Genomic DNA, 17684 nt, shown 5'->3' with positions numbered 1-17684 from the left:
CCAGACAAAGGTGGCCCCAGCCCTGTTCACAGGTGCCCTCTCCCCTCTACCTGCAGGACAAGGGTTTCTCTGCACCACCCACCCGAGGGAGCTCGTAGGGACCTTCCCAAGCCCACAGACACCACGAGCAGGCAAAGACCTGAGGCCAGGCAGTGAATACCTAGTGTCAAACCCCCATATTTATTCAGAGAGACCATGTCTAGCCCAGGCTGGCTGCAGCAGCAGCATCTCGTGTCCTACTGCTCTCCAGCCAGCGCCCCTCACTGGGGGCTGACACCCCAACAAGTGTTGGGCTGCCTCCAGCCCCCCTCCTGCTGCCAAACTGGGTGCAGTTTGGGACTTGCTCCCCCACTCGGTGCTCTGTCACCCACGGAGACACTCCTACGTTGCCCACAACCACAAGACTCGGCTTCCTCTGTGCCGGGAAGTCACCCCGGTATGCTCCCGGCAGCCACAAAGTGCTCCCTGAGATGTGAGGGACCGTTACAGAACCCACCACCAGCTTGGCTGAGCAGAGCAGTGCTTCCACCGGGCTTTGGTGCAGGAAAACGGACGGCTACTTTTCCACCCAAGCTCGAAAGAAGGGGGCCCAGGAGACATCAGAGGAGAGCAGGGGGGGTGCCTGTTTGTGCCTGTTCTCTCGCACCCCTTAACACACCGTCCCCACCACTCCTCCAGTCCCAGCTCTGCTCAGCATTAGCAGGCAGCAAACTTCTGCTGGATGAGTCTGTACCTGAGCAACTCCTGCTCAGAGACTGACGGCTGCAACCTCGCAGCAGCCTGCAGGAAGTCTTCCATGGTCAGGATCAGAGCAGAGCTCTCGGTGTCCAGCCCTGCATGAGACAGAGGACAGGAAAAGGCTGAATGCCAACGCAGGGGCGGCTGGAAAGATTCGACAGCCCCCTCTCCAGCCACCAGAGACTGGAAGGAAAATCCATGTCTGTCTCCTTCCCACCGGGACCACGCGCTGGAGGTGAAGATGATCACATCTGCAGAAGCCGTCTGCCAGTAACCCAGAGCCCAGCATTTAGACTTGGTCCCAAAGCCGTCGAGGCCTTTCTCACAAAGCCCAGTTACCAGCATCGGTAACTCTCCTCTCTGCCCCTGCGCTGGGCCACCCCAACACGTGGGACAGCTAAAGGCCGGGCTCCTACCTTCCTCGATCCATTCCACCTTGCGTTTGACAGCGCACATCATGGCATCCGAGCACAGGGCATAGATGTCTGCTCCTGTCAGCTGAGCCGGGCATTTTTCTAGGATGGTGGTGAGATTCACGGAAGGATCCAGTTTAAACCTGCCGAGAGAGAAAAGTGCAGGTGTAAAAGCCACAGAAAAAACAAGCCAGGAGAGCGGTGGCAGCCAGTCTGACTGGGCAGGAGGAACTGGAGGCCCCATGTTTAGCCACTTCTGGACTGTGCTCTGCATGCTCGAAAAAACCAAAAAATCAAAGGGGTTGGTTTGTTTGTTTTGTCAGTGTAGTCACTTCTCTTAGTCCTCTCTCCTGCTAAGTAGGATCAAAGGCAACTTTTGAGTTCTCACTCAGAGAAACTAGGTAGTCCACATGCCTGGGAACAGCCTACAGCCAGGGCTGGATAAGAACATGTTTAATTACAGACAGTACAAACCACTGTAACACCAAACCATCCCATCAGCGCCACGCTGCAGACAGGGAGCCTCCTTCAGCACGAACAGCAGCACGGTGCTGGAGGGCACGACGGCCAAGCCACACGGCGTGAACAGATGCTCGCAGCCAGCCCACGCTCTCGCCTCTCCTGCTAGCTTATCGTCAAAGGCAGCAGCCGATCACGGCTATCCATGACAGAACGTCCCCGCAGAGGCAGATTCCCAGCTGCTCACCCAGCTGCGGTGGGGTGGTACCTCTGCACCTGAATTCCAGGGCTTGCTTTTCTCCCTCTAGAGAGATGCCCTCAGGAGCTCAGAACGGCTGGGGAAGCAGCCAAACCCCACGTTGCCGTGATCCCAACACAACCAGTGTTTGGAACAGAGCACAGGCTGAACACCCCTCAGCATTGCAGGAGGGGGGACAGTGAGATGAACAGAGCTGCCTTCACCCTTGGACCTGGAAACAGCAGATGCGCCAGGGGAACTCTTGCAGGAAGCAAATGGGAGATTCCTGCCATCTTGGTGCACCACAGTCCCATCACACTGTTAGGATCTGGCTAAGCTCCTCAAGAAAAGCATGTGGGCACGGTGACTGGAGAACTTTACCAACCGCTCCACCTGGACAGTCACCTGAGCTGCTCCCATCTTGTACGAAAACCAGCCCCAGTTCTGCTTCTGGAAATTGCCCCATCCTCTTCCCCTACCTGCTGTCTGTGGGTCAGTGACTCAGGTGCTCCCCAGGGCTCAGACATGAAGCCAAGCTGGAGCACACTACGCATCAACCCCAGGAAGACTGCGACCCACTGGAGGGTGGCGGAAGGCTGCTGCAAGAGCACAGGGTCACTCACTTCCTGGTGACGGCGCTCAGCACCTGCAGCTGCGACTCCCGGTCTTCGTTTATGCCCACATAGACCAGCTTGTCGAACCTGTCAGCAGAGAGAAGAGGCAGTCGAGAACAGGCCAAGGCAAACCTGCCACGGGTGCTCGGCCCTGTGCAACAGAAACTGAAGGGTGGCCCTAGGGCAGCTCCTTTTGCTGCCAAGTTCGTGGATGACACAAAGCTGGGGGGGAAAAAGCAGGCAACGTGCTGGAGGGCAGGGCTGCTCTTCAGAGGGACCGGGGCAGGCCGGAGAAACGGGCAGGTCCCTTATTGCCCTGCTCTGATGCTGGGGCGATAACCAGAGTGGAGGGGGATAACAAGCAGCGGTATCTTGTTCTGCTGATACAGCCGTAGGCACCGGCCTCCTCTTGGCTTCCTATCTCCCCCACAGGCCAGGGCTGGGGGACTTCAGGAAGTCTCTGTGGAGGGAATGTGGTGGGGACACAGTCCACCTCATCACTGCCTACGGAGCTCCGGGGAACTACCCTGGAGCAAGGCAGGGTAGGATGCGACATACCTGCCCGGCCGGAGCAGAGCTGGGTCCAGGAGGTCAGGCCTGTTCGTAGCTCCAATGACAAATACCTCTCTGGTGGAATGAAGGCCATCAAGCTCAGCCAGGAGCTGCGAGACAACTCTGCAGGGTGCAAGACAGCACAACTAGGCCTTGGCAAGTCACCCACTGTCACCCTCAGCCACCAAACGAAAAGAGGAATAAGTGAGGCCACTGGCAGGTCCATGGCTTGGACTTCAGCTCGTATTTCTCTTCCCTGAAGAGCCCTGACACAGCCATCCAGACCCCTTTGTTTACGTGCAGCCAGTGAGTGTGTGGGTTCATTGCAAAGTCAGTGCAAACCTCTGTTACCCAGACAGTCCTTCAGGCCTCTGCTTGGCTCTGAACCCTTCCAGGATGGCCACACGTGCTTATACTTGCTATCAGACACTGGCAACACAGAGCAAACGTAGGCAGGCACGCATGGCTATGGCTCAGGTTGCCCACTCGCATGTGCTGGCTGATCCTAACTCTCCCCGCTATGTGGTACTGCCCAGCACGTTCAGCTGCAGGACTGCCCTGTCAGTCCCTGCCGGGGACAGCCTGGCAGGCCGGTGACACTGACAACCCGTTCTCCGAGCGGTGAATGGCACACCTTGCAGATCTAGTTCTGCGGCCACAAGGCTTAAGCTGGGCTGGCAGCACAGTACTTCAGTGCTGCACAGACCTCCTGGAATGGGGATACCTCCACCAGGTTCTGGGATCACCTGAGGCAACCAACGGGCACCATACCCAGCCCCTTCCAGAGCTACTGGTTTGTGCGTGTGAAGATGGACGCTGTGTCCAGTGACACACGGTGTCACTGGAAAACTCTGCAGAACCCCCATGGATGGAGAGGAAGATTGGATGGGGACTATCAGCTCAGCAGAAGAGGCCTGGGGGAAATAACCCTGTTTCTGGGTATCTCTAAGCTGTACATATTTTGCTTCTACCAGAGGCAGCTGAAAGGTTTCCCACTGCAGCGAAACAGCAGCTAATAGGAGGCGAGCACGGCAGGGGTGTGAAGGATGACCTTGGAGAGGCCAAAGGGAGTAGCTGGCAGCCACAGAAGCAGCTGGAGGGGACTCTGTCTTTACCAAATGTTTGCACAACAAGCTTGGGCAATCAGGAATCTGTGGCAATGCAAATAGCAGTACTAATGTCCAGAGAGAGGAGACAGGCCACACAGAAGAGCTGAAGGGAGCAGGGAAGGAAGGAAAAAAAAAAATAGAGATTTGGGATGGACTCTGCCTCGTGGGGATATCCTGTGCACCCCCCCAGCTGAGGCAGGCATGCTGGTCTCTCAAAAACACATAATGCTCACCCACCTGTCCATGACGCCCCCTGAATCTCCGCTCCGCCCACGACTGGGGGCCAGGGAATCCAGTTCATCAAAGAAGATAATGCATGGAGCAGCTGCCCTGGCTCTGGCAAATACTGGGAGGAGACAGCACAAAAGGTGAGAAAGGCCTGGAGGAGCAGTCAATGGCAACAGGACCTGCTACGTCACCAGCAGGGAAGAGCCGTGGATGGAAACCAGCTGCCCACTGCCTCACCACCAACAACTGCTCCTGCCTGAGGGGCTCAGTGGGAGCAGGAACAAGCAGCACCCAGCACCATGGGCCCCAAGGCTCAGCTTTGTCTCTGAGGGGCTGTTGTCCCATCGGGAAAACCAGGGACAAGAGCAACAGGCCCAGAGCGAGCAGGAGGGGAAGATGTGGCAAGGAAAGGAACAGACTGAGTGCAGGAGACAGTTGGGTTTGTGCCCTTGCGGGCAGCTGTGGGTGGGAGCCGGGAAGAGGGGTTTAAGTACTACCTCCTTCCCTCCAGCACCACGGAAAAGCCCCATCTTCCTACATGTAGGAGCAGGATGCATCTGCTCACCGTTACGCACATTCTCCTCGCTTTGCCCAACGTACATGTTGATCAGCTCTGGCCCTTTCACGCTGTGGGGAAGGGAGAAGAGGGAGCCAGTTAGCACATGCCCATCCGCTGCCAGGAGAAAGTCAGTCCCATTGCATGAACCCCCACTCTTCACCTAAGGAACGTCATGGCGCACGTGGTTGCCACGGCTTTTGCCAGCAAGGTCTTCCCTGTCCCTGGAGGCCCATACAGCAGCAGACCAGAGCGGCACAGACCCAGTGACAGCAGCTCCGGGTGCTCCAGGGGCAACTGGATAGTGTCCAGGATTTCCTTCTTCACCTCCTGGAGCCCACCAACATCCTGCCAGGAGACGGACGGTATCTGCCAAGAGAGAGAGTCCCTGTCAGCACTTCTTCCTGAGTCTCGAGCAGGCCTGGGGAGCTCTTGCTCCAGTGGGGTAGTAGTCACCAGCCCCTTGTGCCGTCACCTGTGTCTGGCTATGCAGCAAGTCAGCCCCGCACTGCACTGCCAGACATCCTGGCTGTGGGATCCCCCAGCACCCACATTCCCCTCTCCTGAACTCTGCAATATGGAGAACAAACTGTGCATGTCCCCATGCAAGCTGCTGCCTTGTCTCCAGTCCTCTGTTGCACCTCATATCACCTGTCAGCAAAAATACCCCAGGGAAAGTACCTGCCAGAGAGCCCTGCTGCAGACAGCCCTTGGGACACATGAGGGAAGGTAAAAATAAGAAAAAGAAAGAAAAAAAAAAAAAAAGAAAAAAAGAAACCTAGACCTAGCAATTATGAGCTACTTGTGCTCAGGGCACCTTGTCCCCCAAGATGGTGAGACTGTGCAAGGGCTTCTCACCAGAGCGACAAAACCTGGGCTATTAGGAACCTCTGTCATGTGAAGGAGGATGTGAGAGAGACACATCCTGGAGGACACTGTCCAGAAAACCAGCTGCTTTTGAAAGGGGGGATGCGAGAATAAAGTCCATGGATGCTTACAAGAAATGGATAGGGATGGGGTCAACTGCAAATACGCAAGGGATCATTGCGGAGAGAAAAGACAGCAAACTTGAGAGGGGTGATCCATGACACTTTAGTTATTTTGTGCTGAGCAAAACAATCTCAGAAGATGCTGCTGCTCTGCTCACAGCATTAGAAATAGCAGGAATGCCACAGTCTGCGTGACAGATCCTCCTGAGAGTCAGAGCAGCTCTCCCGGGAACATGCAGAGAAAGCAAAGCCCAAAAACACTTCCCCCCAGCAGCTGGCTGGGTGGGGAACAGGTGCCAGCAAAAATGGGGAGTTTAAAAATAGGCCAGAGCAAAATTCTTTTCCCATCAGCCAATTTGGCTCTCCTTCCTTCGCTACTTGGGATGATGTTATCTCACGCTATTTCTCCAGCTGTCCAGCAAGTCCACCAGGAAAATCAGGTCAGACAAGATAAGGATTTCCAGGAAAAAAAAAAAAAAAAAAAGTCTCTTAAAGCAAAAGGTCACATGCCGTACTTCTTCAGTGCTAATTAATGGAAGAGTTGCCCTCTCCCCTGCACTCTTGCTTATACTGCCTCACTAGAAAAGTCTCTACAGGCATCAGCATGGGAGCTGGAAAACTGCAGCAAGGTTGTTTTCAGGGGAGAGCTTTGTGAGTCTAGGACATGTTGCAGACACTGCTAGCAACGGGAGGTTTGAAATTAGTTGTCTCTAGGAAGCTCAAGCTACAACTGCAAACAAATGTGTGACTAACCAGAAAATGCAAGCAGGGAATTGAAAGTTATGTATGTCGAGAGTATCCAGGTCTGCTAATGGGCTTTCTGAACCACAGCCAATTACTAAGAAATTGATAAAGGACTGTAAAATACAAAGGAAATCAGCTCCCATTCACACAGCTCACTGCCGAGCACGCTCTATGGTTATTATTTGTCTTACAGCAAACTTGGCAAACAGGCCTCAAAGCAGAGCTCATTTCAGTCTCTAGTAAATTTCTGAATTAATTAAGTCCCGGAGTAGCTCCTGTATGATGACACCAGCAAGGTGTCACCCTGGGCAGGACTGCAACTGGGCGGCTGGGGAAGGCGCCAGGATAACTGCTCCAAGGCCAGCGTTCCCTGTCCTGTGCTGAGCTCAGTTATTTGCACTCGAGGGTGTGGAGAAGAGGCTCCAATCGTTTCGCTCGGACCTCACACTACCCACACTACGCAGCAAAAACAGTCACCCCTAATGCTGTTTCCCTGTGTGCTGAGCTGCCAGAGGCAGATCACACCCCTCACGAGAAGCTGACTCTGCTGGTTTTCTCTGACACTCCACGTCCCTTTCTCTGAAGAACCCCCAAGCTCTTCCAATCGCCCGGCCGTCAGAAAAGCCTGTGCCAGCTCGGGCAGTGTCCGAGGCCAGGGATCAAGTATAAGGCTTCTCACACATGTGGGGAAACTCCCTCACCAGCTTGCGCCCCAGCCTCTCTGTTCCCATGCATCAGGTGGCTGGAGAGACCTCAGCGAGGCAGCCAGCCTGCGGTTGCCTTTGCCTCTCGAAAGGCTGAGCTACGCAGCTGGCAGCCCTATGGCACTAGCCAACTAAGTGGTCTCCAGTTAGTGCAGCAAGGGCTACCCTGACCAAATTCAAAGCCAAGAGGATGAAAAGCACTCGTGGGGAAAGCCCAGTGGGACTGTTTCCCACCCAAGGCTGGGGAATACATGGAAGGACACAACAGGAAGTGGTATGCTAGAGCACAGCCCTGTCTGGCGAGGTCTGCGAGAGATACTGAGCCATACCGCCCTAGAGAACCAACCCTCCCTCCTCTGCCCCAGCATCCTACCTTCGGGGCTCCCACTGCCTGTGAATGGGCATCGTGCAGCTGGTCCAGCGCAACGCTAAAATCCTCCTCAAGCACCGGGAACCCAGCAGTGCAAAAATCTCTCTCCACTTCCTCGCTCAGTCCGCCTGGAAAACTGTTGAGGAAAGAGAAAGGAAGGACTCAGGCTCCGCCCCAGCTCCTGGCATTTTCCTGCTGGCTGCAGCCCCTGCCCTCCCCCGCCTCCTGCCCTGTTGCCTGTGCTACCTCAAGGCCTGGATGCGGGTACAAGCAGCCCGGCTGCTGTGGGACAACAAGGCACAGAAATCTCCCAGCACAAAACCCTGTGAATGCGGAAACAAACAGCATCAGTTCAGTCCCTGACCACAGCTCCAGCTGGGCCATAAAAAGTGTACAGGGAAAAATTCCTCGCAGAGCTGTTCTTTGAGCTGCTGTGCCCTGGCTGAAGGCTCTAGCTTCTTTTTTTTTTTCCTATTGGCTCCGTCTTCTAGCAGAGCTAAGTATCAACCAACATCCCTGCAAAAGGTGTGAAGTCCTTAGGCTGCAGTTAAATCTGAAGTTAAAGCTGATGTCTGACTGAAGAAGTTGCCTGTGCTGTGGGAATTGCCCCCTTTCTGCAAGGCCAGGTAGGGGAGGTTGGCCCAGCACTCCTGTCCTGCCCATCTCCACATGCTGCTGTGGTTTCACTCACTGCAGTCCTGCGGGCCAGCTTGGACAGGCTCACTTCTTTGCCCAGAGGCAGACCAGCAGTCAGCATGCTCAGCATTGACCTCCTCTGCTCTTCTGAAGGGGCTTCAATTTTCACCTCGTGAAGGAAAGCAGTCTGCACGTCTGTAGGAACATCCTGGGGTTTGCAGGTTGTGGCAATCACCAGGACAGCATGGCTGTTGATAAAAGGACAACAGTGCATGGTCTCAGCTCTAAGGAAGCTTCCCTTTTACGTTGCTATCACCCATGCCAAGTTACTCTCTAATGGCTAGCCTTCCCTCTGAGAAATGCACATACTGGCCAAGGTGTCTTGCAGCCACCCTCCTCCAGCTTGCCCTTGAACTGCTTTGTGGGCTCTGTTTCCAAGTACAGGCCCTTCAAAAGGCATCTTATTTCTTCACTGGATGTCTCCTTCCCTGTGCCCTGGTACTTGTCATCAGCCTCAAGATTCTCCTGGGGTCCAGCTCCCTTCCGGGGTCCCTGTGGCCCTTGGCATGCCTCACAGCCAACACGCCAGGTTTGCTCATCTGAACAACTCAGAAACCAGCTTCAGACAAACGACGCTTCCCAATTCCCTCTGCCACTAAGCTGGAAGAACAAGGGCCCTCTGAAGTAAACAAAGCAAGTCTGGGAGAGATTCCACCGGATTAAAAATAAAACAGGGCACATTAGCAATCAGTCACCTTGATGTAACGGTGACTGCTGCCCTAGGAATGGCAGAAGCAAACAATCACCGCAGACGCTCATAGCAAACACACAGGGTCTGTACCTCAGTGATGGGTCTCTGTCCAGGAGCAGCTGTCTCAGAGTTGCGATGACCCTGGCGTCCTCTCCTAGCCTGTCCCGGTCTCTGCCAAGCACCTCGATGTCTTTTAGCAGGAGCACACACGGATGATATTGCTGGGCCTGGGTGAAGGCCATCTGTACTTTCTCCTCTGTGGCTCCACTGGTGTCACTGCACAAACTAACGCAATCAACCTGCGAGACAGACCACACAACACAGTCTGCAGTGGTTGCAACTTGGACAGCTGGGGGACCCAGGGCAATGTTCAAGTCCACAAAGCCTTCCAAGGGCAATTCACAGCCAAAAGGAGATCTAGTTGGATCCTTCCCAGAGATACATTCAGGACATGTTCAAAATAGACATATTCAGGACTCTCTGGCATGGAAAAACATCTATTTCTTGCTTCTCTGCAGGAGGTAAAGGGGGCAGGAAAACGTGTCTGAAAGAGGTGAGGCCAAGAGACCAGAGAAGTTGATATGGTGGATATCACGGCTCAGTAAGCAAAGCTGGAAGGGATGGGAGAGCTGTGGGAGAGGCCAAGAAAGGGAGAACAAGGTGTCTTGGAGGAACAGTGCAAAGAGCAGAAGGGGAGGCTCAGGAAACTGTTCAACCCAGTGCCACACAGGCTCAAAGTGCAAGAGGAAGGTAGAAGCGGGGGGAGAAGTTGGAAGCGGCTAGAGGCCCAGACACTGTTTGCAAAGTAAACATTTGATACAGTCATCCAAACAGGAGAGGTCACTGGCCAGCCTTGAACAGCAGCTTGAATGCTGGTGGAAACAGGCAGTGCTGCCTCCTGCTGCTGCGAGGTGGAGCAGAGAAAGCCAGACCATCTCTTGGATTCCCTGGGCCTCATCCTCAGAAAGGCTAGCTTGAAGCAGGGAGAATGCCTCAAGAGCTGATGTAAAGGGTAAGGACAGGGACACAGAGCTGAGGAACTCCTGTGCTCCACGTACTGTAGGCAAAAACAGGAGTTAGGGTTGGGGCAGGCACAGCCAAATGGCAGCAGTATCTGTACGGAAGTACAGCAAGGCAGAGGGAAAGGACAAAAAAAACCCTGCTGATCGTCAAGTGGTGGAGATTACAGTATGGAAGAATTACTGTGTCCTGGTAGGAGAGCAGGCAAAACAGTCAGAGGAAGAGAAGGTGGAATGGTAATGTAAGCATTGCAGTAAGTGAGAAAAGCAGGGAAGAGCGTAAAAGCTGGCATAGGAGAATAAGACGGACAGGAAATACCTCTAGCTTCAGTAGTAAGAGTCTTAGTCTTTAAAAGCAGCACACAAGGCCAAATCCAGAGCTATAGCCTTGCACATCGCACAAGAACCTGAGGCCACCTGCCAGGACACGGCAGTGCTGCAGTGCTCCCAAACATATCCTATACGTGCATCTGAAGGTACTGTGAAGCCTCTGCAATCTTGTACTGGATCCCAAGAGCTATGGCACATCTGCAGAAGAGTAAGAGCTCAGCACCACTAAGGATCACGTCCAGAAGATGAGCTCCACAGCAGCTGGCCAAAGCTGTAACTATCTCCCCCACTGACCCACTGTTACAGCTTTACTTGGATAGAAAAGTGCAGCTAAAGAGAGTAATGTCAACCTAACAGGACCCAACTTCTAAATAGAAGAAAAAAAACCAAATATCCAAAATGTGTAGCTTGTTTTCTATGAGTTGACTCTAAAAATACCCACAAAAAAGGAGCAAGCCTATGTTTCCCTTCCACAAAAAGGAACCTTCCAGATCTCTTCTTTCCATCTTTCTTCTTCTTCCAAATCCTTTCAGAGTTTCAGAAACTAAAACCAGTTCAGACCACGAGGCCATTTAGCCCACTATTTTGTCTCCCAGCATGACCACAAGCGGCTGCTTAAGAAAAAGGATGATCACAGTAAGCACATATAACGCCCCCCGCTCAGTACTCTTCCAGGCACCTACCATTCCCACCAGAAATGATTTTCCCAGTCAGATGTCATTTCATAACAATAGGTTTCTCCTCCAAATACTCTTACCTACACAAAGAACCATCCCCTTTAGCTTGCCTTTTCCCACTAGCTCCACCTGTCAGCCCCAGGCCTCATGCTGGCACAGAGAAAAGTAAACTTTCCACTCTGTTGACCACTCAAGATCTTGTAAACCTCTATCAAACTCTCCCCAAGTTCTCTGTTTTTCAAGCTGAAGAGCCTGTTCAGCTGTTCACCACACAGAAACTGGACTAGACTCCTGATCTTTCCCAGTAGCCTCCTCTGAATTTTTCCAGTTCAGGTTTATGCTTTTGCAATGGAGACACCAGAACTGTGCACAGAATTCAAGCTGTGGCAAGACAAGGATCTGCACAGCAGCAGTACCTACTCTCAAGTTTGTTTCCTAAAATTACGATCTGATCTTTGACATATATGGAGAACAGAGCCCAAATTTTCATGGAGCCATTGACATAAAATCAAATTCTTGATACTGACTGGTGACAATCAGCTTGAAATCCATCATTTCCATGTAAAACTAACTACAGTGAATTTTACCTGCCATTTCACTGCTCAGTCACTTGGTCTCATTAAAGGTCTCTAGTCCAAGGACAGTCTGTCTCTTTTCTCTTACCTTTAATAATTTAGGTATCAACAAACCATTATATCCCAGTTCACCCCCTTTCCCAGGTCATTTCTGAGCTCCCAGTGCAGATGCCTGCAGAGCTCCGCTGCTGATTGTGAAGACTCACCAACCACCAACAACCACCCAGCCAGTTCCTAACCTTTAACCAGCACTTTATCCATGCCAGGACTTTCACTCAGAACCCACCACCATTCAGCTTCCCAAAGAGCCTTTTCAAAACCCAAGTAGACTGTGTTGGTCATCTGTTTTGTCTTCCATTTACTTCAAGGCCACCCCAATGTGATCTATGCAGCGGTCTCTTGTAACACTTCCTTATCTTGGCTGATTCTTTCTTTCTAAAGAAACCTTGTTTTGATGTTGTTCCCCTTTCAGAAGCCAAGCATTGCTATGGAAGATACGGGGGCTTTTTTTGCTCGAGCGGGTGGTGGCAAATGTGTACACAGTTACAGGGTAGCTCTTCTACAGGCCATGAAATTTTGAACCAGATCTGGCACACATGCTATTATCAAACCAAGGGTTTAATTTCTTTTCTAGGCTTCCCACCCAGCCAGAGAAGATCTTAGCATCATCTCTGTCTCACTTTCCAACATGCCTTTTTGCCCAGCCTATGGGGGGGACAAGTGAAAACACCCAGTGCCACTGCAATTCCCTGCCCTCATCACCTTTCCAACTTCTCTCTGTATATTTTAGTTACTGCCACCCTCTGGGGTATAGTATCAACTCAACGCCCTATCAAATGACAGGGAGACAGTCTGCCAAAATACAACTGTGAATTGCAGTATCTGTAAAGTACCTTAGACCAACAGCATTAATAGCAAGAGTCAGTAAAGAAAGGTAGAAATGCAACCCCTGGGCCAAGAGATCTCTAAATTACTGATTCCGGAGCACTGGAGGGTACCTGCCAGAGGAGACATCTCTTCATGCTTATGCTCTCTTCCTGAGCATCTGTTAGTGGCCAGTCTCAGACATAGGCCATGGAGCTAGACAGACCTTTAGGCTGATCCCAACGGTTGCTCTGAGGTTCTGCCCACCAGCAGCCATAACCCATGCCAGAGCAAGCCGCTAAGCTCAAAATACTCGGACCCCTTTTGTCTGCTTGTGCACATGGGAGCAGCTTCTGCGCAGGCTGCATGTCATGGTTGCGATACCCAGGAGAGTTGGTATGGCTAACTTAAAGAACATTTCCGTAATTCTTTGTATGTTGTAAATCCACCAATCAGCTGACCGCAGGAGGAATTACCTTGAACAGGTGGAGGTTGAGGCAGCTACACACAGCTCTGACAGCCACCAGTTTCCCGCTGCCGCTTGGCCCTGAGAGGAGAACGCTGCCAGCCGCGCTCAGTGCACTTGCCCTGTAACACAGAGACAGTTCTCCTAGTGACCGGGGATCGCGGTCCCAGCTCTCCCGGCGCTTGCTAGAAGGAATTCTAACTCACGGACTGTTCAGGTGAGGCCGAAGAGCGTCACAGAGCTGCTTCACAACATCAGAAAGTCCAGCAGGAGACAAACTGCTCCAGAACTCGTGGCTGTTATAGGCTGGGGCAGATGGGACAGCGCTGTTTGTTGAGCCCGCCTGTGAGGAAGGGAAAATAGCACTCTGTGGAACACCGCCCAAGAAAAGACATGTACCAAGTGACAAAATGTGTGCTGAAATGCCATTTTTCAATGACAGGAGACACAAGCCTCCACAGGCACTTTCAACACCCCTAGTGCAACCTCAGCCTCAGATCTCCTGTACACCCTCCCTGCTCTCCACTGACATCTTACCAGATAGACAGAGGTGTTCTGGGTGTCCACCAGGTAACCTTCAGACTGCTCGCCTTCCCCCATGCCTAAGATTTTCCTCGCTTTGAAGTAAAGCTCTGGCCACCTAAGGGAAGAAACAAGCAGTCTAAATTGTTGAGTCAAGATCTTGACGGCAGGAACAATACAGTTGCCAACAAGAAGACAGCTGAAAGGCAGAGGTAAGCAGAGATCCTCTTGCCTTCTCCCAGGACCCACACGGATCCTTTATGGACCCCACTGTGCCGTCTGGCCAGACAGACCAACAAGACTGTCAACAGTTACAGCTTGTGCTGGTGGGCTTCATTCCACAAGTATGGCTGTACTAATCTTACTTCATCTAAGAGCTCAAGACATTTTCTCTTCTGCCATTGCTATCTTCATTACAACTCCGCAGAGATTCAGTTGCGGCGTCTAAAACCTTACAGCGCAGAGTCCTCCAGGCTGCAGGCTAGGGCTCACCCAGATACCATGAGAGCCTTACAAGCATCCTACCCTGGGCACCTTGCAGGAAAAAGGCTTCCTCCTACGCTGATATCCCACTGGACGGATTAAGTGATCTGCAGAGGTTTCCTCTGGAATTTTCTCCACCCTCTGAATAATTGTACCACTTGCACACCAATACAATTCCAAGCTCCTTAGGTCCCATGAACTCTGCTGTCTTCTCTGGCTTGCCACGGGGCTAATATAAGACCACAAATGGAAGACTTGTGCCTCCTATGGTCCTGCCTCTCTCCGAGAAACAGCCTAGAAAATACTCATGTAGTTGGCTATAAAACTATTAAATTTTAAAATGCATAGCGGAGCTGAGCAGTGTTACAACATGTCGCTGGTACATCCTGCATGAATGATTCAAGGCGATTCTTCACATCACACGCCTCCGTTACCTGTGGCAGTTCCCCCAGTGACACAAATGAAGCGTTTATATTAACACCAGCCAAACCCCACTGCGGGCACCCCTACGCTGATACAAAGGTGACTTTCTCTTACTTAGCACAGAACTGTTTCAAAGCCATATAAGCAAAACCAAGGAAGGCAGAACTGGTGGCCAAACAGAAAGTTATTCTAATACAAACTGTAAGTGCTTATATTCACATTTTGTTGTTTGTCACACATTGACAAGCCCAACTCCCACTTTGCTGGTGGCCACCCCTTCCTCCTCTTCATTCCTTTTCCCCCATCAGTTTCTTTCTCTCTTTTTCCTTTGTTCCCTCCACGACTATTTGAGTGAGCTAAGGGAGGCCTCCCTCTTAGCTGCAGCCTTCCATAATCCAACAAAAACATTTCCCTCTTCTCCCTAAAATAAGAGGCCGATAAACTCCAAACTCCAGGAACAGATCAGAATGGAATAAACTGTCTTGCTTCAAGAGAGTCAATAGTGGAAAAGTATCTTTTCCTTTGCAGTACCCATGTAAGAGCCACGGTTTGTTGCCACCTACCTTAGGAATTTGTCTGCATTTACTTCTAAAAACTCGGCATATCCAAATGTTGGAACACATAGGATGTCTCCCTCCTGGACAAGCCTACAAAAAAATAACAGGGAGTTTCAACAGTGAGAGTAAATCCTTCTGGTGGTGTGTCCTCCCCATCCTGTACCACATGCGTTTTCATAGAAAAGAATATACTTATTCATAACAACTCGCTCCTTTCCTGTAAATAAAATTATAAATACTCACATAAAGATTTAGCATACACTGGATGTGAATACGCGCATCCAGACTACTAAGGGGAACCTTCTGGGAACGGTATAGAAGACGAATGCCATTAAAGAGTGTCTCTTCCAGACAAAATAGCCTCCTTATCCCTGGAAGAGCTGAGAATAATTCCAACAGAACGCCTCGACAGCCAAATGAAAGAGGCTTGGGGGCAGGTGTCATAAGAGAAGATGGCAACACATCCAGTTTCCCGATTACTCAACTTCATTCAAAGCTGAAAACTGGGGTTATGAACATGCCCCAGAATGGAGGTTTGCAGGGAGCACTTGGGAGCCCTCAGCGTTGGCTGGTAGATCACGAGAAAGGAGACTTGAGGATGTCTTCCAAAGGACAGGACAAGAGGTGCTACGTGCAAGTGAAGCACGCTCACAAGGAGAAGATGGTACAAGCGGATATTCTAAAACTACTCAGCATCTGCGTTAAGGTGTTGATTATGCACACCATCAGTGTGTATCGGCTCTGGGTGCCGCAAACACAGAGCAAGGGTGCATCTCACCAACACGCCCTAGGAAGAGGAACGCGTCCCCTCCCCGTGCAGCTCACCGGGGCGTTTTGAAGTGCTTGTAGAGGAGGCGGTCGTAGCCCCCCCGTGCACTGTAGGCTGGCGAGCAGACGATCTCTAGGTGCAGCTCCTTGGCGAAGGGGGGCACGGAGAGCACGGACCGGCTGCCCTTTCCATCTGCAGCACCGGACCGTTCGTACCTCTGCAGAGGGGAAAAGGCCACACCGTGAGGACCTGCCGCCGCCGCCCCCAGCCCCAGAGGCCTCGGCCTCCCCGGGCCCCGGCTCACCTGCAGGCGGAGGTTGGCGGCGGCGGCGGGGTCGCAGCCCAGGTTGAAGGCCAGTGCGGGGGCCAGCAGGGCGGCGCCGTCGGGCGGCCCGCGGCGGGCGGCCCGCGGGTACTCCCAGGCCGGCGGCCGGGCCAACAGGGCCGCCAGGTGGCGTCGGGCCGCCCCCTCGGCGCCCACCCGCACCCACTCCCCCTGGAACAGCCCCAGCGCCAGCAGCCCCCGCCGGCTCACCCACACCTCCGCCCCGCCGCCCGCCCCGCCGCCGGGGGCCGCCCGCAGCCCCACGGCAGCCGCCTCCCCGCCGGACCCGGCGGCGGCGAAACTGGAGACGAGGGGGGGAGCGGCGGGGCGCGGCCGGCAGGGGGCGCTGCCGGCGGCAGGCTCGCGCTGGGGCGGCGGCGGGGGCGCGAGGGCGGTGCGCGTGCCGTTGCCTAGCAACCCCTGGAGCGCCGGCCGGGCCTCCAGCACCAGCGGACCCGGCCCCGGCCCCGCTCCCGGCAGCGCCTCCCCCCGCCGCACCAGCACCGCGCCGCCCGCCGGCCGCCCCGCCCGCCCCGCCGCCCCCAGCAGCACCCAGGCCAGCGGCGGCGGGCGGCGCACCGGCCAAACGGCCACCCGCCGGCCGGCCGCTAGCCCCAGCCGCCGCACCAAGGCCCCGCGCAGCCACAGCTCGGCGCCCCGCCGGCCCCCCGCCTCCAGCGCCACGGCGCTCAGCAGCACGGCCTGCGCCCCGCCGCGCCCCGCCGGCCGCACCGCCAGCACCAGGCCCTCACCGCTGCCGCCTCGCCCGCGCAGCGCCGAGCAGAGCGGCGGCGGAGCCAGCAGCAGCGCGGTGACCGGCGCCAGCTCCGCCGGCGGGGCCTCCAGCGGCCGCAGCACCGCCACCGCCATAGCGCCGCGGGGCGGAGCGCACCCGTCCCCGCCCCGCCACCATCGAGGCGGGCGGATAGAGAGGGCGCGGCGCGCAGGCGCCGAAGCCTCCTCACGGTCCGACAAGGCCACGGAGCGGCGGTGCAGAGCGGCCCCATAAGGTCAGCGACCATAGAGCGGGCACCAAGCGGTCGCTTTCCCTCAGCAGCGCCCCGGCTCGGCCCCGCTGCGAGCGGCGGCAGCTCCAGGCCGCGCCCGCCCCCGCCGGAGCCTCGGCTGGCAGCTGAGGACACCTCACCTCAGGGCCGGGCCTCCGGGAGGCCGCGCTCCCCGGCCCAGCCGCCGCCGAGGGCTGGCGGCCTGGGCACACAGCGGCGCGGTGGCGATCGCCTCATTCTCCTCAGGCTCCAGCGGGACCGCAGCCAGAGGCTGCAGAATCACCGAATCACCGAGTGGTCGGGGTTGGAAGGGACTTCTGGAGATCATCTAGTCCAACCCCCCTGCCAGAGCAGGGTCACCCAGAGCGGGTGGCACAGGAACGCGTCCAGGCGGTTTTTCCATATCTCCGGAGAAGGAGACTCCACCACCTCTCTGGGCAGCCTGTGCCAGGGCTCTGCCACCCTTCAAGGAAAGAATTTTTTTCCTCGTGTTGAGATGGAATTTTCCGTGTTCCAGTTTGTGCCCGTTGCCCCTTGTTCTGTCACTGGGCACCACTGAGAAGAGT

General features: G+C 54.3%; 1 protein-coding gene across 2 annotated transcripts; it reads right to left on the bottom strand.

Annotated features, from left to right (window-relative positions):
* Positions 1-157: 157 nt before the first annotated feature.
* Positions 158-17021, bottom strand: PEX6 (peroxisomal biogenesis factor 6). Of its 2 annotated transcripts, none has more exons than XR_012585960.1 (17): positions 16091-17021; positions 15843-16003; positions 15024-15107; positions 13570-13672; positions 13239-13375; positions 13043-13154; positions 9192-9400; positions 8406-8598; positions 7961-8037; positions 7718-7850; positions 5071-5276; positions 4849-4978; positions 4361-4469; positions 3021-3137; positions 2472-2549; positions 1155-1294; positions 158-833 (listed from the first exon to the last, which is right to left on the bottom strand). XR_012585960.1 is itself a non-coding variant. In XM_074578767.1 (17 exons), the coding sequence occupies exons 1-17, from the start codon at positions 16979-16981 to the stop codon at positions 697-699; spliced, it is 2949 nt and encodes a 982-aa protein (XP_074434868.1). In that variant the 5' UTR covers positions 16982-17019; the 3' UTR covers positions 158-696. The 2 variants fall into 2 exon arrangements, 1 of the variants encoding a protein (XP_074434868.1); XM_074578767.1 differs by having other exon boundaries at positions 4917-4978; positions 16091-17019.
* Positions 17022-17684: the final 663 nt, after the last annotated feature.

This window comes from Larus michahellis, chromosome 3 (assembly GCF_964199755.1).
Source record: "Larus michahellis chromosome 3, bLarMic1.1, whole genome shotgun sequence".
Classification (NCBI taxonomy): Eukaryota; Metazoa; Chordata; class Aves; order Charadriiformes; family Laridae; genus Larus; species Larus michahellis.
This window is presented reverse-complemented; position numbering and strand designations above follow the sequence as displayed.